The sequence below is a fragment of the Rhagoletis pomonella genome, unplaced genomic scaffold (assembly GCF_013731165.1).
Source record: "Rhagoletis pomonella isolate Grant_MI unplaced genomic scaffold, Rhpom_1.0 Rhpom_scaffold_01701, whole genome shotgun sequence".
Classification (NCBI taxonomy): domain Eukaryota; kingdom Metazoa; phylum Arthropoda; class Insecta; order Diptera; family Tephritidae; genus Rhagoletis; species Rhagoletis pomonella.
The window spans coordinates 15,950-39,911 of record NW_023460255.1 but is presented as its reverse complement, the minus strand read 5'-3'; the positions used below and the strand labels follow the sequence as shown (position 1 = coordinate 39,911).

Genomic DNA, 23,962 nt, shown 5'->3' with positions numbered 1-23,962 from the left:
TTCAATACCTTATATACCATCAAATTTAAGCTGTTATTTCTCTACAAAATTTTCTCTTTAATTTGATACCCATACTGTTTTCCTAAGTACATTGCACTAAATTTTTTAGACCATTTTCTGAATTACTCATATTATTCAGTTTTCAAAGTCCTCTTGAAAAATCCTGACGTCAGAGAGAAAAAGTAAAAACGCCATTTTAATGCATATATTTGGCCATGGCTTCGCGAATATATTGGTATTTTTGTGTGTGTAAAATTGCTTGTCACTCGGTGTTATGTGTATATATAATTAGCTAGACATTTATACATAAAAAATATTAAATATTAAAAAAACAAAAGAAATATAGCAAAAACTGGTCAACATAAGGCATTGCTATTGTTGCCACCGTTGCAAATCAGAAATTCCGCACTTAAAAAATGTCGGCATCACGGGACTAACATCCCTAATACACATGTAGGTTAGGTTAGAAATTAAACATTAATTTAATTTAATTTTATTCATTTTGCTGATTTATAATTTATTTATTCATTTTCATTTTTAATTGTCAAAAAATTATTTAATTTTAAGTTAATGCTGAGTGAAACTTCGTTTTTCTGCCATGCATGATAACCACGGACATAACAGTTATAAGTTTTATCGGAAAAACGTTGTTCCATAACAGTTATTAGATAAGAAATATTTTTTATTGCGCCGATAAGAGTTATAACCCAACGTTTATTTTTACGTTGTCTGATAACAGTTATTTCACTCCTTCACTTTTATTTTCATCATCTTTTTCTTCTTCTCCATCTCCATTTTCGGCATTATTCTTATCTTACAACGTTTATCAGACAATGTAAAAAATAAACGTTGGACAATAACTGTTATCAAGCAAGGTAAAAGATAAACATTTGGCAATAACTGTAATCAAGCAACGTAAAAATAAACTTTGGGCAATAACTGTTATCAAACAACGTAAAAAATAAACCCTGGGTTATATCTGTTATTGGCGAAATAAAAAATATTTGTCATATAATAACTGTTATGAAACAACGTTTTCGTTAAATTTCAGAATTCGGGCAACGTTTTCAATTTGTGATGATAACATGACACAAAAAGTAAGGTATGTAGTACCACTTAATAATATTAAGGGTCAGTTTTCCAGTGCCAGTTTAAACTCAGATCACGTAAACTTCGTTTAAATTGAACTTAAATATATATGCGCTTATCCTTTGTATTGCTAAGTAAATTTAAATTATTTTATGGGGTCGTTTAAAAAGACTTCAAAAATTCAAGTTACATAATGTAAAAAAATTCCATCTCGAAATACCTTGAATTATTTACAATTACTAACAGTGTGGCAACGCTGCTAGCAATATGAACAAATTATGAAACTTCAAAAATCCGTCAAGAAATTTAAAGTGAAACTACATACACACAGTCTGCAAATTTTCATTAAACTTTTGCACTTTTCAACTACACTCTTTACAGTAACAAATTCTTGTCACAGTTAAAAAATTTTTTTCGATGAGGACCCTACTGTACATCTCAAAATGCAAACAATTTAGCTTTACACCATCAGATTTAAAAAAAAAATCCCTGCACAAGTTCGTCTGATTATGGAACAGCACCACCAGGGTATCGAAATCTGTATAAAAATGTGATGCGGTCAAGAAGACAAGCTTGGCAGCCTTCATTCGACAACCCGCGATCGAGTAAATCTTTTTCCCCCATTTTTTACCCTTTCGTACTCCCACTCGCGCCATGCAAACCGCCAGATTTACATACATACATTCCTCCGTCAGCATAAACAACTTTGAGCTATCCAAACTGACGCCGTTTTTTTTGGCCTGTAGATCATCTGTATCATCTAACCCTAAAAATCTCATAAGTCCCCACGACGTTCGAATAAATCCCGATTTAGCATCGTGGGCTCCCCTACTTTTTATTAATATTATTATTTTTTATCTATAAATTATTTTATCTTGCATTGCATTTGAGTTATAATATTTAAGTTTACATATTTTCACCACTTTACACGTCTTGGATTTTCTATATGTATTTACTCCCTGTACTATGCTAATTATACTTGCTTTACATTATGTACTTGACATTTTTTTACTTCTTCGGCAGCAAAAATATGACAGTTTTACAGGTAGAAATTTAATTTTTCGCTTACCCTGCAAACCATTTTTTCCGAGTATTCTGAATTGTAGAGAAATTTTAAGGAATTCGTAAAGATCTCATTCGATTTATTGCCGAGTTTTCTAAAATTATAAAAACTGTGAACACTTCGATTCTTTTACGAAATTTCGGAAGAAAATCGGTAAAATAATGAATATAATGCTCCTAAGTGAAGAATTTCTAGCAGAATTTTTTCAGAATTTTCTTTATTTTTCGTATAGAAGTTTCTTTGGGAGTTCGTGTCAACGACTTCATATAATTTCCTTTGAAGGGCTGCAAACCAAAGTTCCCAAAATCCTAACGAAATCTTTAAGAGTATCTCATTTCTGTAACGATTTTTTACGAATCTTCAAAGAAAATTATATGAAGTGGTTGATACGAACTCGTAAAGAAATTTCTGTACGAAAAATAAAGAAAATTCTGAAAAAAATTTTGCAAGAAATTCTTCACATAGCAGCATTATTTTCATTGTTTTACCGATTTTCTTCCGAAATTTCGTAAGAGAATCGAAGAGAGTAAAGTTTATTTCTCTACAATTCAGAGTACTCTGAAAAAAATGGTTTGCAGGGAGGGTAGGTATAGTGAGTGATATTTGCGTATTAGTGCTCCGAATATGGAGTGAGAAGGGAGATAAAGTGTTTTTTGTTGTCTTGTTTTTTTTCAACTAGTCTGTAAAGGCCAGTATGCAGTTCTGAAGAAAGCGGCCAAGAAAAAAATTGCCATTATTTAGTGTGTGTGTCCAAGGAATTTTGACATCTGATACTTCGCAGCCTGTGACAGCCTGTTGCCTCACTCTTTCCTCAAGAAATAATGGGACGGGCATATACTTCTGTTGCAAACACGGGTTTCTTTGTGCTCTTTTTTCACAAAAAGCTTCAGAAACCCAAAGTAGAAAGCGTAGCAAATTTCTTAACTGCGTACTGCCTTAAGAAAATTTTACTCAAGCTAAATTTCTTAGCCAATTCTTGTTGTTCTTGTCATTCTTTTTCTGCTTTATTTGTTTTTACTGAACAATATGTAAATCATTTTCTTTGATTAAATTTTCAATAAAAAGAAATGATGACGAAATTTGAATACTTCTTCGTTTTTGGCAAATACCTATTAATTATAAACAATATTGTGAGCATTTTGAAAAACCGTAAAGCCTCCTTTTGGGTATATTATTGGAGCACTCCCAAAACACTCCGTATACGTTACACTCTAAAAATTGCAAGTAAAACATAAATGCGCATAATAGTTTTGCCCTGACACACGGCAGTAATGCGGATTAACGAACCGCAAGTGCGTGGGTTCGAGTGGGTTTATTTCTTTTTTATTCATTTTTTATAACTTATACTTATATACTTTTTAACGTTGCTTTCAGTTAGTTGTTGTTGTCTTTTTTAACAAAATTTAACTCTAAAAAATAAATTAACTAATAGTAAAATAAAAAAAGATATATAAAATAAAACAAATGAAAATAAAATAAAGTAAAATCAAAAATATAAATCAAATAAAATAAAAACAAAAAAATTTTTCGCAATCGCTCAAACCGAGGATCGAACCTGGCAGCTACAGGCCTTTAGCACGCAACTCTTACCACTCGGCTACCGCAGACGTCAGACTCGCCTCCTTTGTTTGCTTACTTGTACAAAATAGGGATGTTGCGAATGTGGAATTTTAGACATCCGCGGATGCGAATGCGGATGCGAATATCTAATAGCTAGCATCCGCGGTTGCGGATGCGAATGCGGATGTCAAGTATTTTTAAGAAACAATTAGAATCTAGCATAATGGCGAGATCGTTGTTTAAACAGCGCTTACAAGCCAAACCAGATGTGTCGCGTTTTTTTTTTGACTTTTAAAATTTAATCTTCATTCTCATTCCTTTGGATGTTTCAGAATTTCGGGAATCTGTAACTTCATCAGCGTTTTTCGATTTTACTTTTTGTAATTAATTTTTAATGCTTTCTTCTGCGCCTGGTTTGAACATTTTGTGCTTATAGCGAGCTTAATAGGTGGATATAAAAAATAAATTATTATTTTCCACGAATGAAAATTTTGAACAAAATTCTGTTTTCAAAGTCGTGGCTGCCAGCCGGATCGGAATATTCAGCCTCATTGCGAGAGTCGTATCGAAAGTAAGTCGTTTTTCGAGAGTCGCATTGTATCGAAAATTTCATGTTATTGCCTAAAATTTCGACTCGACTAGTGCATTAAAACTGAAAAAACTGGGCAGGACTGCATAGTTTTCGACGCTTTTTGTCGTTTACTTATTTCAGCACGACAGTAGGCAATGCCGATGTTGTCGAGTCGTACAATTCAGCTTAATTTACGACTTACACAATGAGGCTGATTGTTATTTTTTAAAAAAGCACCTCGTTTTTTATATGCATTTGAATCTCAGATAGTTACGTAATTTGTATCTTAAAAAAGGTCAGACCTATAGTTTTTTAATTATTTGAGCATCGATTCTCCTTATAGCTAGACGTAGATCATTTCTGCTTAAAATCCCTATTGAAGAAGCTTACTCTTTGACTATAAATAGCAAAGAAACAGTTTTACCACAGCAATTTTTAGCCAAGGATCCAATGTATATTCCCACGAAAAAAATATTGCCCGACAAGTAATAAAATTACTGATCTTTAAACTTTTGCTAAAAATAAATTACCCAAAGAGCCCCATTTTAAATTATTGAAAAGAATATATTTAACATCACCAGCAAATAACGAAAATTTGGTTAAGAAATACAGTGCACACTTTCTTCTTTCGTGTCTAGTACTTTTTTTAAGATTGGTCCAAAAAAATCATAATAAAGAAAGAAAGCAAGGCAGGTACGAAAAAAAATAGTATGAAAGGGACTCTCTTTGACATACGTCAAAGGTCAAGTAGAAGTTCGAACCAGTGTTGCCAGGTCTTCGGCATGAGAAAACGTCTCTCTTGGTCTGAAAAAACGCCATTTCCTACCCAAAAACGTCTTATTCAAATGAATGTACAAAAAATTGTTATTAAACTTTTATTGTATGCAAAGGTACATGTGTACGTAAGGTATACTAAAATATCATTGCACATTTAAAATTCATTGTAAACTGGTTTAAGATCGTTGATATAAAAATCATTTTATACATACAGCTGATTAAGTCATCTCCATTTTGATCGATTTTGGCTGTTTTTCCTTTGTTTATTTAGTGTTTATTATTTTTCCATAAAAGCTCATTATATAACAAACAAAATATAAATCCACATTTCAAACTTTGTGCAAAAATTATAAAAAATCGGCTAAGCTTCAGCTAGATTTTCAACTTTTTATTTAGATTTTTTAGAATTTTGAGTATGCAGTTTGATAGCCCATTAAATTTCAGGGCAATAATGTGCAATTTTAAAGGGGATAAATAATCGCGTTGATTTTTAATAATTTTTTTTTCTTGTAGACATTTGGTAAGTGGGTCGGCTGTCGAAAACGCTAAATTACGTTTTGTTAAGAAGGAGCATAGCAATATTTCAGCCTTTTTTGCGTTCATTACATTTTCAATGAAGTCTTAAAAAGTCGCATACTAGTCCAAGACTCAAAAAAAAAAAAAAAATGCGCGTACGCTGTGTATGCATCATATTTAAGTCATCTGTGTCCAAAGAATAAATATCTTTTGAAGCAGTTTCTGCAAAACACAAAGCTTGTAAAGATTTATTAAGAAAATAATTCAAAATCAGTTTTACTGGCAAGATTTAGTAAGAGAAAAAAATTCCTGGGAAGTTAAGAAACGTCATTTTTTACATAAAAAACGTCCAAACGTCAACAGGGTACAAAAAGGTTCAAATGACGTTAAAAACGTCAACCTGGCAACGCTGGTTGGAACTTGTATGACTGCCCATTGATAGCTCGGTTATATACCTTAAGAAATGATATGTTTAAAGACATTTTTATCAAAGTTGATAAATATGACATTTGACCAGTTTTGTTACACAAATACTCCCACGACCACAGGCAAAAATATTGGCTACAATTTATCATTTTGTTTGCCATATATACGTTTTATCGGTGCACTTGCACAACATTCGCATTCGCAAAAGCTCCGCATTGATTATTATGAATGCGAATGTTAAAATTAATGCGGAAGCTCCGCGGTTGCGAATGCGAATGCGAATATTCGCAAAACCCTGGTACAAAAGACAACAGGTGGCCGTTTTACGAGTGTTGTCATCGAAAATTCTCCTGTTTCGAGTAAACTCTCGAAAATTTTGTGCATTTGTTCGGATGCTTACGCGCATTTAAAAGAGGAAAATGCATGATTTAAAGCAAATAAAGGCTGTTTATGCAAAAAAGCGAGAACGCTTGTCAACCGTATTAAACCACTACTGAAAAGTGTATATTTTTAAACCAGAATCTGTGTAAATATGCGCATAAGAAGTTGCAAATTAAAGTTGGAAAACATTTTGAAATTTGTTTAAAACTGTTAAAATTTAATCAGTGCTTTCTTTATATGACACTTGATCAATACATGCAAGGCTTTTCAAACTTTACTGTTAAAATCAAATCTCTTTTTTATTTGCAAACAAAGTTCAATATAACATTGAAGTTTATTATTATTTTTTTTTTTAATTTTGGACTTCCCTTAAATATGCTGTTGATATACAAATATGTATGTACGTCTTAATAGGTATATGATTATCTGGGTTAGACGTTTGGTCTATATCAGCTGGGTTACTTGGCATACATTAATATTTATATAATCTATGCAATCTGTATTAATCGCTTTAAAATTCTATGCTCATTCGATTGACAATATCCAAAATAATTGACAAAAACTAATATTAAATTTTTACTGTTGCGGAATCAATTTTTTCCGCAATAGATCGCGTTTACTTCACACCGTTATCGAAACAAGATATGAACAAGTAATTTTTAGCAAAAAAAACCGACTTCAACTCCCATATAAAAAAAAAATATATATATATATATATCTCATGATCCACTGATCGGATCTCAACCAGATTAGTATGGGACCACCTCTGAGACACTACCTTTCCGATGCAAATTATGCAAGAATTATCGAAATCGGTTGACGTGGTCCAAAGTTATGCGGTAACATACATAAAAAAAATAAGTAAAAATAAAATATTCCGACGAACTGATAACCTCCTCCTTTTTTGGAAGTCGGTTAAAAATAATTGCAACTCGCTTCACTGGGACAGTAAACGATCAACAGCTTGCTTCAGCAATAACCATCGAACGTTTGACACTCGAAAAATTTTATTATTTTTAACCCCAACGTAGTAGTTTTGAAACTCGGCAAATTCATCCACCCTTTTGTCACTATGTGCGAAGAAATTGTTAAGATCTCTGGCAAGTTTTTCGGCTTCTACGGGAATTTTTTTACACGATTCGAAATGTAACAAAATTTAGAAAGAAGTATCTCTCCAAAATTCATCGAAAAATGTATCACTTTTGATCCACTTGGATGAAAACGGTCCCACTGGTAGGTTCTTTTTTTAATTCAATTGGCCTTCGCTTTTGGAATTTAAATAAGTTCTCAGCAAAAAAACTTTTTTAAAAAAATGCATACATATGTGTACATAGTGCTTGAAATATCCATTTTTCCCTTACCTTAAACCTTTAAGCATGGGCAACAATGATGTTTTATAATTAAGGCATAATTTAATGTGCGATAGCTGGGAAGACAATACCTGTAATATTTATTCTATGTGTTGGCACAAACGCGTGTTAAGTAAAAAAGTGAAACAATTTGCTATTTTCTAAGTTTGCGAATAAAACTTCACACTTAAATTTAAGACATTCATAACAAAAGTTTAGAAAAATATATTCGTTTAAAATACAAAATAAGCGAAATCAGCCTGTTTGACATGAAATTAATCTCCGCGATAAGGCTGCTAGCCATTTCTAACATATTTTCGGTTCGCTTTATCAAACAACTTCAATATAATAATATTATAATAAAATTATAGTTTAAAAAACTAAAACCTCCCTATTATAATTGCCATTCGTACTGTCATCAGGTATGTAACTTGAGAATAGAAATCGCTGCATCTTTTAGGCGCATCAATATTACATAGTTACATCCCGAGTTAATAAAAGGAAGGTAAAAATCCCGTGTCACTGTGTTTGTTTACGCTAATCTTCGAAACCGCTTAACCGATTTCAATGAAATTTTGTGGGTGTGTATTGTTGGTTCCAACTTAAAAGATAGGAAAAAAATATTTTATTTTTTCATCGAAATTTTTTCTATACGTTGCGAGACGTTCTTAAAAATCCCGTGTCGCTATGTTTGTTTACGCTAACTACAAACTGCCCATATCCGAAGCGAGAGTTTTCCAATGTTATTCGCGGCTACGCTTCATATGTACATATGTTTATGTTGGGGAGAAATAGGTAGGATAGCAACAAAATAATGTAGTATGTATATATACATATAAACATGCGCATATCAACAGCAACAAAAAATTTACCGTTTGGACACCATCCCCTGGCTGATGTTTGAACCGTAACCAGAGATCGTGTTTTTTTCAAACGTAGTGAACAATAATAACAATATTTTGTAAATCTCGATATCAAATGAAAGGTATTCGGCAACTCGGTGTCCGGTAATTTTTTGTAAAATTTTTAGTGTTACACAAACAAAATACATGGGAAAATATTACCGAACACCAATTTACCGAGCACCAAGCTTTGGTGTGAAGACCCATAATATCTACAATGTATGTAACCTGCCTATGTATCTATGTGTAGCAGGACAACGTCTGCCCGGGCTAACTACTTAGTAACAGATATACTGACGAATCATTGCAGCCCTAGGAATTTACCCAGATTGCGTTACGGCGGCAGATATCAGCTCCTTGGTATGCTCGGGTTCTTATTCAGCATATGATTGCGCACTTGTGTAATCGATTTTAAGGCTCCAGTAACCCATATATAAGGTTTTACATATGTATTTTTGAAATGTAAATGCCTCGTAACCGCGTTAACCTCGTTCATAACCGAGTTTTCAGACAAAATTAAATAAGTGGGAAAATTTTCCAAAACGCATCCAGGCTTTGAAAAAAAAAATATTAGGGAGTATAGAGGAGCTTTTTCAGATTCTAAATCTGAAGACCCCACCCTCCGGAGGCTTATAGTTTTAAAGTAATTCGCATTTAAAGTTGCAAAAAATACCGAATTTAACCTCACCTTTTGCTTTGTACACCAATTGAACGGAAATGTTAGTGCTGCCATACATATGAAAAAATGCCTCAAAAACACAAAACGGAAGCAATAAAAAAATGCAGATAATGATCGCGCGATATTTAATAAAAAAATTTAATTATTTATTGGTCGATTTTTGATTAAAAAGTTGCATAATTTATCGAAGTATTGATTTTATAATAAAAAGCGATGTTTTATTAAAAATGTTCATTATTCATCGAAGTATCGATTTTTAGAATATAATGCGCCGCAGGCGAAAATTTTTAATAAAAAATCGCGCGATTTTTAATTAAAAATTTTCATTATTTATGGAAGTATCGATTTTTAGAATATAAAGCGCCGCAGCCGAAAAATTTTCGAATATATGGACCTATATTAATATATGGTTACTGGGTGTTACTGGGTGGCGTATTTACTTTTAAAACGTATGGCAGCACATATTTGCTCTTACTGTCGGCCATTGTTATTTCTGTTTGTTTGTGAAAAGTGGTAAAACGTGAACACAAATTTATAAACGCGTTTTACTTAATTAATTGGTGAATTATATATAATAAAAGCATAAAATACGCATGTGAGCATTGAAAGTATAATATGTAACACAAAATATAAGTGATAAGTGGCATATTTTAAAAAAATTAGGGGGTGATAGTGGACATTATTTAACAACAAATTGCTAAAATACTATTAGCAATTATATTGTGAGAGTGAACAATTCATGTTGAGGAGGCCTCCCCCAACATCCTCACCAAGTTTCATGACGAAATTCCTTATACTTTCGCTGAAATTTCGATTGGTTCCGTTTTGGAAAGCCCACCCAAATAAGTTACTAGGTTTACGTGAATATAAGGCATTTACAAGTAAAGATATTATGAAAATAAATGCATATACATAGCTGTTTCCTTCTAACTTAATGATAACATTCCACACGTTTCGCACCCAGCCATACATTCGCGCAAATTAATAAAAATTATATTTTTAAGGCCTTTTCTATTTAATCCTGCATCTACATACTATAATAAGTATCAGCAGTGCTCAGAACAGCTTCTCGTAACTTTTCACTTTTGCCTTAAAGATGAGAACGGTGCGAAAGATGGTGTCCAAAGTTCTTCTAAAACTACATACATACATATGTATGTATCAGGATGTTGCGAATATTCGCATTCGCATTCGTTATGCGAATGTTTGGCATCACTTTACACATTCGCATCAAAAGATGCGAATGTTTTGCGAATGCAAATGTGTACATGGGCAGAGAGTCCACTCTAAATATTGTTGAAGTGGTCTGTCTAACCATGGTGCGGACAATAACCGGCTTCTTAGCTTCAGGTTAAGGTTAAGAAGTATACCAAGCAATATTGATGGGCCTTCAACAAGTACTGATAAAAGTCGTATAAGCAACCTAGAAATAATTTTAGATTCCTCCAGCGAAAGCGAAGGCTCGGATGTAGAATCTGGATACATTAAAAAATGTGAATTTAAAGCTCAATTGAAGGCCTATCTTAAAGAAAAATGAGCTCATCTCGGTGAAAATAATCGTAGAAAATAATGGTAGAAAACTAAACTAAAATACGAAAAATTTGGCACGCAAATATTTGAGCGCTCCACACGCAAGCGTTCCAAGTGAGCAATTGCTCAGTGCAGCCGGCCTTATATACGAGCCTCTTAGAAATAGTCTCATGGGAGAAAAGGCAGGAAAATTACTTTTTTTTTTTGACATAATATGCCTCTTTTGAACTTTGAGTACTAGATTAAAACACTGTATACACTCTAAAAAGTGCAGGTAAAACTACTACTAAAAAGTGTTTATTTTTCACCCAGAACCTGAGTAAATATACGCACAAAATAATCATGATTTGATTTTGAACACGAAATGTTTAAAAAATTATAAAATTGTAAAACATTTCAAAGTAAAGATATATTTTTTACTAATAATAAATATTAAGTGCTCATTTTTACTAAATTTTAAACGCTTTGTGTGTAATTTTTCTCTACGATACAAATTTTATATGTAAAAGTAAACAGACAGTGTTTAGTTTTTATGTGTAAATTGTGAACAATAAATGTTTAGAACTCAACAAACAAATTTGAAATTTGTTTACGCCACACATATGATAAGTAAAAGTAAAAGCTCAGTTAGTCTAGACTTAATTTCAGTAACTTAACTTAACTTAATGTTTTAGCCGAGCTGTTATATAAGAAACTGTGTTGGCGGTTAGTTAAAACTTAACTTACCGTAAAAAACTTAAGAACCTGTAGGATTTAGGTTCTTAAGTTACGGCCTTACGAAAATTGAGAGCGGTGAGAGAATCAGGCTTGCCAGACTCTCGGTTTTGTATTTCTTAAAAAAAAATTAAAGCAAACATTTTTGTTTGCATGAATTTTTTTGATGTGGCATTGTAGGCGGCGAACTGTTAAACAGCTGAAAAAGAAAATACTAAAACAAAATATTTCCGCTCATGACTTAAATTGACGTGTTGAGTAATCATTAATGATTTCTTACGGTTAAGTCTAGACTAACTGAGCTTTAAGCAAGTAGTGTTTAATTTAATGAACACGGTGTGTAAATTTGCATTCACTAAGAGAGGAAACCTACCTATCTTAATATGCGCAAATTTAAACAAAAATTTTTAGACTGTAGGTGTAGTTTTTTCAAACCAGTAAATAACATGCACAGTATAATAATTTTTAATATTTAAATACCTGGGATTTTAATTACTATTTATATATGTACATATTTCTTGTTGTGAGATTTATCGAAAAAAATACTTAAGAAGCAATGAATATACTAATCGTGTTTAACATTTTTTTCAGCTTATTGTGCGCTCAAATGCATTCAGAAATAGTGCAGAGACAAAGAAATAACGCAATAGAGTCCAACAGAGGAAAAGATACACAAATGCCTTTTTAGTATTTTCCAATTAAAAAAAAACTTCGATAAAAACATAAATGTTGATGATTTTCGCTTAATTTTTTCGTTTTATTTCTAATGAGCACATTTTACATAGAAAATACTTAAAAATTTACGTAAAAATACATATAATTATATCTCTAGTTGAAGTTTTCGAAAGTCAACTAACAATTTGATTTATTTTAATCTTATATGAGTGTTTTGTTATTTTAACTCTTACAAATGTCTGCAAGTTTTACAATATCACTTAATCTACATACATATAGGCATAAGATCGTATTAAAACAAAAAAGATAAACTAAAGCAGTAAAGGAAATGACATTTTATGACTTTATGTGCTTTTAAAAATACATATGTATCTATTTTATTTATCTTTTGCTTTCATTAAACTCTATGTAATTCTAAGCTTAAATAATGATTAAAATAATGAGGCATTTATGAAGCAAATTTGAACAAAATATGTATGTTTTTTGTATTCGTATCTTAGCAATTTAGGTTAACATCAGGCGTTTGTTTTATTTTTATTTTTGCTGCACATCCAAACCAGCAATGCAAACGGTCCTATTTGACAAATTTGAAAATTCGCAGGAAAAGCAAGCAACTTCTAAAATTTTCACACGAAATACGGCTCTTTAAAATATGCAAAAAATCTTTAATAGCAAAAAAATTAAAAAAAAAAATTTCGAATCGTAGATATATTTAGCATCGATGATGACATTACGTACATATGTATGTATAGTAATCACCAGAGGAAGCGTCGCACCAAAAGAAGTCAAGGTGGTGTGGTTGAAGCGAAGTTTATTGCTCAAAAAATTCTAAAAATATAAATTCTTATTAACTGAATATAACATATTTTATGTTGATCTTCGAAATTCTATATTATTTTCCGAATATTCATCCAGTATATGTATGAATGTATTAATGTATGTACATATCGTTAGCTTAGAGTGAAAAGTTGCTAAGTCCACTTTATATGAAAACTCATATTTTGATACAGGAGGCTAGAGAAATTTAAAATGTATTGTTTGGAAAAGGATCAAGTCACTTATTTTATTTATCCAAAAGAAGCACCGAAAATCCTTACCACCTCACCAAAAAAAAAAGGTATATTTTTGTTTGTTAAATAAAGTAAACCAAAGACTTCTAAAAAATTCAAAATACGTTTGATTAACAATGGCATAAAATGCTCACGATTCATATACAGCGTAATTTCGATAACCTGCAACCTCGCAATCTCTCAAATCGATTTAGCCTTATTTTTGGTTTTGCAAAACTGTCCTATTCTTTAACTCGTTATGAATGAAATAAAAATAAAAAGCACAATTGACTTTTTCGACCTATTCGGAGTTCAAGTGCTTTTTTTTTTATCCCAAATTGAGTGTAAAATTTTTAAACGCAGTTACAAAACTGCGAATAAAAATAAAATGCGAAATTATAAAAACAAAATGATGAAAAAATAAAAAGTTACTATAAAATATATATTTGCTGTCTATAACACGTAATTTCGCTAACTCAAAAATCGCAATAACTCGTAATATTTTGGTGGAAACTTGGATTACGAGCTATCGTGATCCCACTGCAGACATAGTTTCATGATTTCGTTTTTTTTTTTTTAATTGAGGGATATAGTACTGGCTTCTTACATTTACAGACCTATTCTGCGATGGTAACAAAAACGTTTTTAACAATTTTTTTTTCTTTTTATGATTTTAAATGCTCTAAAAATAGAAATTTGTTTCAAAATTGTCCCTATATAAAGCTTTACAAATTAATTTTATTTTTATGAATAAGGGAGTGTTGAGAATGCCAGCTTGGAACTGAGTGGTTTCTTGAAATGTTCTCCTGTCTATAATATCAGCTAGAAATGAAGTTTCGCGTTCTTAATGTTATAAATAAAACCTGACGCCTGACTAGCTAAAAAGTAAAAGCCGCTTTTTAAGTGCGCAAAAATAAATATGTATTTTTAGACATAAAAATAAAAAAAGATAAAATGCGTGCATAAAATTGAGGCATTAATGTAAAAATACATACTTTAAAAAAATTTGTTCGCTTCCTTCCACAAATTGAACACCTTGAACATTTCTTTGCAAACAGCTTCCTTTTCATAAAATTAGTAAATGTAAAATAATTTTTATTGCAGGTCCAAGATTTTCTTTAATTTCATTCTCATGCAAAAAATATTATTAAATGTAGCGTACATATGCAATACATATATTTAATGTTTTATCATCTTTTATTTTATACTCTTTTTGTAAATTTTAAATACTAAATCTGTTTGCGACTTTCGCTCAATCAATTATACTTGTTTTTCATTTCACTGTATATTCTGTTAGTTTACGCCCATTTAGTACTAACGCTTTCTCTGTATGCATAACTAACTTATGAATTATGAATTTAGGTGTAATTATGTAATTTATTTTCTACAATTTATATCCATATTTTTATTTATAGTCGTTTTGACGTGTTTGCGTTATATTTTGTTTTAGTTTAACACTTACATTGCTTACTTTCGCTTTCTATGTATTATTTTTAACATTTCCTTTTTTAGTTCTCTGCACAAAATATTCGGATGATTATACATATTTTAAATTTTTGTCTTCACTTTCAATTCTATTAACTAAATACATATTTCAGTATTTATTACGTCTGTTTTGTATTCGCCGCAATTTACCCGAACCAAATTCACATTTTTTACCTACGCTTCTAACCTTTTTCACTATTTAATTTAGGTTATGTTCACTTTGATTACTGTTATGCTTATTTTTGTGTGTATTTTGTATATCAATTTAATTTAAAAAATATATTTATTTATTTATTTTTGTATGGTTTTTCTTTGTTTGCTTATTTTGTTTGTTTCGTTTAACATTTGTTAGTTTTGCTTATTTTTTTAGTTTTAAACAATAATAATTAGCGTAAAAAGGACATTTACATTTAATTTGAGTTCATTTGATTTTTGTGTTGTTGTTGCTTCTGTGGTTTTTGTTGCTGTTGATTTTAGCTGCTTCTTGAGCGTTTGCGGAGCCAACTTTTGACGCTGAGATTGCTGTTGCTGCTGTCAAACTTTGCTGTTGGGTGGGCGCGTAGTCGCCTCATATGCCCCCCGTCCCAGCGCGGCATAAGCGTCTGCATATAACTCTGGATTTTGCAGCGATGGCGGTCGATTATAATTTGCTGGTTGCGGAGCGACGGCTGTTCGTTTTTTTGCATTGAGGAGAAAATTTTGAGAAAGGTAAGTAAAATAAGTTAAAAGGATCAAAAATTAAAGGAATTAAAATTAAGTTAGTAATTAATTATCGTTCATTCAACACAAATATTAATTAAATCACATTCATCCATATATAAAATCCTACATTGCAGTTAATAAAATAAATTAGTAGCTTGAAATGATGCTGCTGCTGCCTTTTCTTTTACTTGTTCTAGGTATTAGTATGTACAGCCCCAAAATGAATAGGTCGCCATTTACATATTCCGAGTACAGTGTTAAATGATTGAGACTACTCAATTAAGTTAAAACTCTAAACATTTCCTTTAACGCTAATATTTGTGGTTTTAACCACCTACATACACAACATCTTTCCTTACTATCAATGCTCTACAAACCTATGTATCCACTATATAGCGTTAAACAAAGCTCCTATAAATACTTAATTTTTTAGTCATCTCTTGCCATGTCAGGTTTGGAGATAGACCGGTTTCGGCATTATGTAACCTAAAGTGTACTTTTTTGAACGAAAACGCAAATTCGTTCCAAAATAAATAAAATATTCCCCATATCGCTAAACTTCGCATGTACGTCGACTGACGACTATAAGAAATTCAAAATGTCAGCGATGAAAAAATTTGAAAAAGTAGAGACTGATAAACAGTAGTTAAAATAAAATTGGTTCAAAAAACAAAAGCAATTGGCCTCAGCATACATATTTACAAAGGAGTTAACTTTTGTTCTAAGCTTGTCATTAAAAAGCATTGATAAAATAAATTGCCACACGTTTAAAACATCCGACCGCGCTATCAATTGGACATTTTAAGACCCTAACTAAAATCTGACCAAAATATGTGGGCGTTCTTCTTCTTATTTGGCACTATAATGGTTTGTCGGTCATGGCCGGGTATAAATCTTTGCCAACTGCAAACATTTGGCCCTTTTATTGTGTTCGGCGGCGACTTTACGTTCGTTGTCCACCCATTGGAGCCGTGTCGAAGGATTTTTTTCACCGAAACATCATCATCCATGCGTACGACTTGTTCAAGCCAGCGCAATTGTTGGTCTCTTATACGCTTAACTATGTATTAACGAAATTAAATGTTCCAAAAAAGAAAAAAAATATCCCTAGAACTACCTAAGTTTGGACCGAATCGAATTAAAAAAAAAAACTGTCTCGAAATACAAAAGTCTTTCGTAAGGCAATTGTCAATTCTGGCAACTTTTTACTGTCTTTCGAAAGTGTAATTGAAAGATCTGCTAGCGAAGAGGCCTTAGCGTTATGCTTATCGCTTTTTTTATTTTTATTAACATTAAATCAAAAATATATTTTTGCTTTTTAAAATAATAAAAATTAATAAATAAAATAAAATTGAATATAAAAGAATAAAATGAAATGAAAATAAAGGAAAAATAAATAAAAATACTTTCTAAAATTAAAAGGGGAATTGAATTAGAAAAAGAAAAAAATTTAGGTACATATTTACAAATTAAATGAAATTAAAAAAGTGTATTTCTTATTTAGCAAAATCTAAACATTAAAAGACAAAAAATAAAATAAGATCCCAAAAATTTTATGAAATAAAAGAATTATATTTTCTTTTTAAAACAATAAAATATAAAAATTAAAAGAAAATGAAATTGACAAAAGAAAAACAAATTAAATTAGAAAACTAAAAAATAAATAGAAGAAATTTCTAAATATTACATGAAATTAAAAAAAATCCTTTTTTAAACATTAAAATCTAAAGTGAAAAGAAAACTAAACTAAAACAAGTAAGAAAGTCTAAGTTCGGGAGGAGCCGAACATTAAATACCCGGCGCAATATAAATATATGTTTTTTTCTCCTTTCCGAAAACTACCGCTACGGGGTAAGCGGGTTGGTTTTACCCCTATTTTAAACATCTTCGACAGAACGTTCAGTTAGACATAATGAGATAAACTTATATAGTCATATGGGGGCGGTATCACACTTATTTCCCAAAATTCCAAATTTTCAAGGGCATGTTGTTAGTATCAATTTTGAGTAAATAAGCGTTCTTAAATTTCGAAATATCGAAGTTTCAAGCATTTCTGAAATTTACCGTTACATGAAAAGTGGCCGTAATATTAGTCCGATTTCAATAATTTCCAACGTTTTGCTTTTACGTGTCAAGCACAATAACCACACCGAGTTTGGTACAAATTGGTAGAACGGTTATCGGGATACATATATGTGATAATAAGAGAGCGTTGCCACGTCCACCTTCCAAAATTTTATCATAAGCGTATTTCTTAGTAAAGAATAATTGCAAACATCAATTTTGAATAAAGTAGCTTTAGTATTTACTGATTTATCGAAGATTTCGTATTTCTCTAATTTACCGATATATGGGATGTGGGCATGGTTAATGTCCGATTTTAAAAAATTTTCAGCCATTTGGCACGTTAGCCAACAACTGTGCCAAGTTTGGGAGAAATTGGTTGAGCGATTACCAAGATATACAGATGTAACCATAAGTGGGTGTGGCTACGCCCGTTTTCAAAAAATTTATAATATTCTTAATTTACGTCTAAAAAGTATTGCAATTTTGAGTGAATAATCTTCAGTAGTTACTAAAATATCGCAGTTTTCGTATTTCTGAAAACTACAGTTATATGGGAGGTAGGCGTGGTTATTGTCACGTAGTACGAAGTACTCGTACCAAGTTTCGTTAAGGTATCTAAATTTTTACACGAGTTGTCGTGTGCACAGACGGACGAACGGACAGACAGTCACCGCTTAATCGATTTTTCTTTTCATTCTGATCATTTATGTATACGTTTGTCTATATCTATCTCGATTCGTTTTGGCTGTCACAAACAACCGTTATGTGAACAAAGTTATAATACCCTTATACTTATTTTATTTTGCACATTTCTTTTTTAACTAATTTTTTTATACCCGAGCGCTCTTGTATATACATATATATATATATATACATACATATATATATATATATATATATATATATATATACATATATAAATCCACTGCTCAAGGACTCGAACTCGGATCTCTCGAAATGCCTATGCCTTGCTCACTCGGCCATTGCGACTGTTGGAGCTACGCGAGCTAAATGATATACAAGTGTTTTCTCTCAATAACTTTTCACCACTAGTGGTGTATGAGAGCGTGTTTTTCTAAGACTTTTGTGCTTGAATAACAAAAGTCTATCGAACTATCTTGCCATATGTCTTTCTTTGTCTTACTAAAGACTTTTTACTATCTTGGCCAGAATTGTCCTGTTGTTAGTTCATATTCTATAACTTGCTGCACGAACTGCTACTCTACCCAATTGCAACTTAGCTTAATCCCGCTATTAGATGTTTGCAAACCCGAAAAAATTGATGTGAGGTAAAAGATTTGGGTCGAATGAAGACCTCATCACTGAAACAAATGTCTATTTGGGACCTTAGGAAATCCTATTTTTTGACTAGTAGACTAAATACATAGGAGTACCTATGTATGTACATCGTGATATATGGAGATATGCTGAGAAATCAACCAATTTTTCCAGAAAAACTTTATTTTTACTGGGTGCTTAAATTCGCTTGAACGCTAGTAAAATTTTACAACAGTGATTGCATCCAAGTAGCAGGTTTATATTTTGATTAATATAAGAGCAGCTATTGAAACCAGTTTATTTGTATGACGCGAAATTTTTCTCGAAGTAAGCTTATTTTTATACAGGAACCGACCCGGTCTGATGTGGTCTCATCCGTAATGTTGTTTCTACTACTTTTCAATTAGTTTATCTAGCATTTCATTTCAAGCACTCATCATTCTCAGTCTTTAGTATGAATATTCAAAAATTAACATTAGTATAAAAAATAAAAACTTTTTACCAAAAAAAAAAAAACAAAATGTTAGTTATTATTTGTTTAGTGCTAAATATTTGAATACTAAATAAATCATATAAATTTGTTTATTTGTTATTATCGCTTAAGTAAAACCAAACGCTGGTACATGCTGAAACAAAACAACAACATTTAAATGAAATACAACAATACAAATGACAATTATATATATATATATATATATATATATATATGTATCTTTAAACTAAAAATGTTTACTTGCTTGTGCAAAAACACCAAATGCAAACACGGCTAAAACAAAACAGTAAATTAAAAAAAATTTAAGAAATTAGTGAAAGTGACACAAATGCTAATAAAAGTGAAAGAATTTTAGTAAACGAAAATAAATCGTAAGGGATTGGAAAGCGTGTCATACCAATTTGGTGAGAATGAAAACGTGGTATATATTATTGTGTGTAGCAGTTGTTTTGGAGTGGAGATCATTAGGTACACGACTACAGGTTCAGTAAACGACCTTGCGGTGTCTTTTCGGCGCGGCCTGCTGCGCGCGCTGGGACGGCTCTTTAGAAGAGCGCCCAGCTGCTGGATTGCGGGATTTATTTCGTTTGGCGGCTGGTACTGTGTTGAATCAAATTATCGAATGGATTTTCGATAAAAGTGTTTAAGGAAAGAAATAAAATAAAATCAATTACGAGTAAATAAAAATGGAAAATAAAAATATAGGAAAATGGTACACAAGTGAGTAAAGTTTGTGTAAATTTTGAATACGCGCGTGCGTTGAAATTGTAACAAACGAAACAATAAGGAAAATGAATGAACATTTTTGTACTGAAATAAAAACTACGCGCGCCTTTTATTTGACGCTTTAGCGCGTTTTGCCTTTTGGACCGCTTGCGGTGGAAACACACCTTTCGGTGGCGCATAAAATGCCTGCGAGAGTGTTGCCTGCACTTGTTGTTGTTGCTGCTGTTGTTGTAAATGTTGCGCTTGTACCGCGCCGGTGTGCGGCAGTGGCAGCGGTATTTGCTGGCGCGCAATTACACCGCCGCTGGGCCCACCACTACTGCCGGCGCCTCCCACTACTAGCGCGCCATTTGGCACGCCATTACCACCACCACTACCAACACCAACACCAGTTGGCACACCACCAACCACAAGGCCAGGTGGTGGCGCGTCTGCATACCCGCCATGCGTTGTGCTGCGTGTACCGCTCGAAGGTCGCGTTGATGGCCGCGAGCTGCGTCCGTTGGCCGGCGTCCGCCCGCTTGCTGCAGCAGCATTGGCTGCAATTGCTGGCGCGCGTCCGCTTGCATGATGGTTATGATGTGGACCACCCGTGGGTAGCGGCACTATGGAATGTCCACCCTGATGACGATCCCAATTATGGGGATGCGTACTACGATGATGGGCGCTGGTGGCAGCGCCACGTTGTTCGTGCGCTGGCGGTGGTATGCTGCGTGGACCGGCGCCGCGGCCTTGATGATGACGTTGCTGTCGGGAACAAATTTATATTAGTGAGGGAATAGCTTAGAAAAAGTAAATCACATTTACTCACCATCCGTCTCAATGTATTCATCGGTGCGCGCAGCGTTTCGCTAATACGACGCGCTCGACGCTTCTTCGGATTTGAGCTGGGCGTGTGCACAGCGCAACACTTAATGAATATGCCCATCACAATGATAAAGCACACGCCTATTATAACTACATAGTACCAGTATTCGGTGACCCATTGCGCTACGGTGAGTAGGGTCTCGCGATTAAGCAGCAGGTTCTTCAGTCGGACCAGCGGTCCATCTGCGTCAACAGCGCGGCATTTAAGAAACACATCACAGTAGCCCTGGAAGTTATCACATGGCGAACCGGGCCTTAAGTTAATGCCGCCTTCCGGCAGACCAACCCGATGAGCAAATTCACTAGTGCTGCGACAAGTACCACTATCGTTACCATTCTGACAAGCAAGCTCGCACAGTCGACGCTTGTCGACTTGCGGCACCGCTTGTGAGGTGAGGAAACACTCAGTCATATTCCACAGCAGACAAATGCTGCCCGAGCACTCGCCGCGTATGCAGAGCGCAGTGCCATTGTTGCACTTCGTTTTGTCGTCGCGCGGCTTTGGCTCCGGGCATTCGGCAGTGGTGCCGTTGCATGTGCTCGACCAGGAACATTCCGTTTCTTCTTTGCACTTCTGATGGTAGTTGGTTGGCACGAACTGACATGAGTTCGAGAGGCAACAAGGACCTTGCGAAGGTGAACACTCCGTCTTGGCCCGCCGCGTACAACCTTTCGCCGAGCTATTCATCGAGAGGTCGTATTCGCTGATGATGCGCGGATAACAACAAATGTCCTTGCACTCGTCTTCGTTGAAACCGCAGTCACATTCCTCGCCCGATTCGACGATTTTGTTGCCGCAGAAGGCACCTTCCGATACCTTGAAGCAATCCCGTTTCGAGTTTCCGACCAACACATCCAGAACGTTGGATATGTTGCGTATGGAGCAGGGCGAGAATTTAGAATTATTCGGCCGATCGCCTGAGGTGGCGCTGGCGAACATAATGAAGTTTCCATTTAGGCCGCCTGGCCGACACTCCAATGGATAATCGTGCTGCAGAACGGAAAAGCGTTTGATTATTATTAGAATTTTTTTTTATGTCAATACATCTCAAATAAATAATTATAGCTACTTACGGGCGAACCAAAATTATGCCCAATCTCGTGCGCCAGCGTCAACTGCGACACTTTTGGCGGCACACGACTGTTATAGTTAACGAATGTAATGATGCCCGTATTTAGCGAGCGTTTTGTGCTTTGATATTGTCCACCGACTGTTTCGGTGTAAGTCTTAAATTTCTCACAAATGCCACCAGAAGCACCAGAGGCGCTGGCCACCCAAGCTAAGCCGAGCGTACCGCCGGTGAAGTCTCTGCAAAAGATTTTGATGTTGATTGGTTAATACAGGCACTTTTATGAAAAATACTCACCTATAAGTGAACACATAGGCTAAACAAAAGTCCGAATGATCCTCCAGCGAGTGTAAATTCAAAAAGTTCGACACGTCCATATGCTCATTGCAGAAGGCATTGTGTGGACCATTGTATGAATTGCGACAGGCGGAGTCGTCATCGATTTTGATGCGTTGCACCTGCAGAGTGAGAGAGAATAATTGAGGAAGTTCGTGAATTGTTGCAAATATACTGTAGAACATCATGTATGTATGTATGGAAATATTTTTAAATAAATAAAAATGTTGTAATGCAGCGAAAAATATTCTAAAATTGCCAAAAAAAAATATCGTTGTAAAATTTCTTTTTAATTTTTCAGATTAAAGCAAAATGCTACTCTAACTGTCAGCTTATTCGGTATTATAATGTGGGTGTTGAAATCCATATATGTAATACTCCTATATTGGCAGTAAGAGCTAGTACCGTCCGAAAACACTACAGTACAGATATATCAATAAACACGTACGAAAGAAAAGGAACACATACGTTTATAAATAAACATGTACACAACACATATCCAAAAACGGCACTCAAGTACACAATACATTGACAAAAACCGTACTAGACTGTCTCGCTTTGATTTCGGAATGCTTACACATTGAGAAGTTAGCTTACTGCCAATATAGAAGTATTACATATATGTTGAAATCGTTTCCATAAACATCGATGGCAAGATTGCTCAAGACGTTTTTTAAAAGGCTGAGCAAGCTTTTCATGATTTTAAATTTTTCTTTATACCGAGGTTTCACTGCGTTTGCTGGATTTATATTTTTAATTATTTTATTTTTATTTAACTCACCTCAAAACGTATATTGCGGTGCTCGCTTCGTCCATCGAATTTAGTATTGCGATAAATGTAATTTACGGCAGTTACATGATGTGCGATTAGTGAAGTGATCTCCTCACGCGTCTTTACGTCAATCTCGTATTTACGGCCACGATCGTGCTGAAAATTAAAAGGGTTGCCATTTAAAAACTCTAAACTTTGAAAAACATTGCAATGTAGATAAAGCTCTATTGTGACACTTTTATTGATTTTTCGCATTATAATATTTATGGCTCTGAAATATTTATTATTTGGAGGCAGCATAAGGCAAGTTCTATTTTGCAACACTGTCAATTTTCTTTCGGTCGGCACGGAGCAATGTGTTCAAACTCGCATAAAAATACCATTGCTATGGCCATCTTAGCATATGGCTCCTAGTTTAATATAAAGCGGGAAAGGATATTTTTTTCATGAAACACTAATTCCATATTCTCATTTCGATTACCATGCAGTGATGGACAGGGCTGCCAACTTGGCTCAAACCGTTCCATTTTTGGCCCTATTTTACTTCAAATTGCACTTAATTTTTCAATTTGGCACAAAGGGCCAAAATGGCACTTTTGAAAAATATTAATATTTCAATACATTTTTGTGAAATCCTTTGCGTGTACTGGGTTTTCTCAACTAAAATTTTCTAATTTCTATAGTGTATACAACTGGTTTATCTTAGCATTGGACTTTTGTTTTAGGAATGTGCTTCCAATTTTAATTCTAAATGGAAAGAATTAAGAATAATGGCACCTTTTTGGCACTTTTATTTTTCTATTTGGCACTTTTTTATCCTCAATATGGCACTTCATATCTAAGCATAGTTGGCAGCCCTGGTGATGGAGGCTATACATTCACAAG

At 33.5% G+C, this 23,962-nt stretch overlaps 1 protein-coding gene across 1 annotated transcript; it reads right to left on the bottom strand.

The window, feature by feature from the left end:
- Positions 1-14,439: 14,439 nt before the first annotated feature.
- On the bottom strand, positions 14,440-23,332 carry LOC118752631 (disintegrin and metalloproteinase domain-containing protein 10 homolog). The gene is made up of 6 exons (XM_036487518.1): positions 23,087-23,332; positions 22,267-22,427; positions 21,974-22,208; positions 20,844-21,890; positions 20,197-20,779; positions 14,440-15,434 (listed from the first exon to the last, which is right to left on the bottom strand). Exons 1-6 carry the CDS (start codon positions 23,330-23,332, stop codon positions 15,301-15,303), a joined length of 2,406 nt encoding a protein of 801 aa, XP_036343411.1. The 3' UTR covers positions 14,440-15,300.
- Positions 23,333-23,962: the final 630 nt, after the last annotated feature.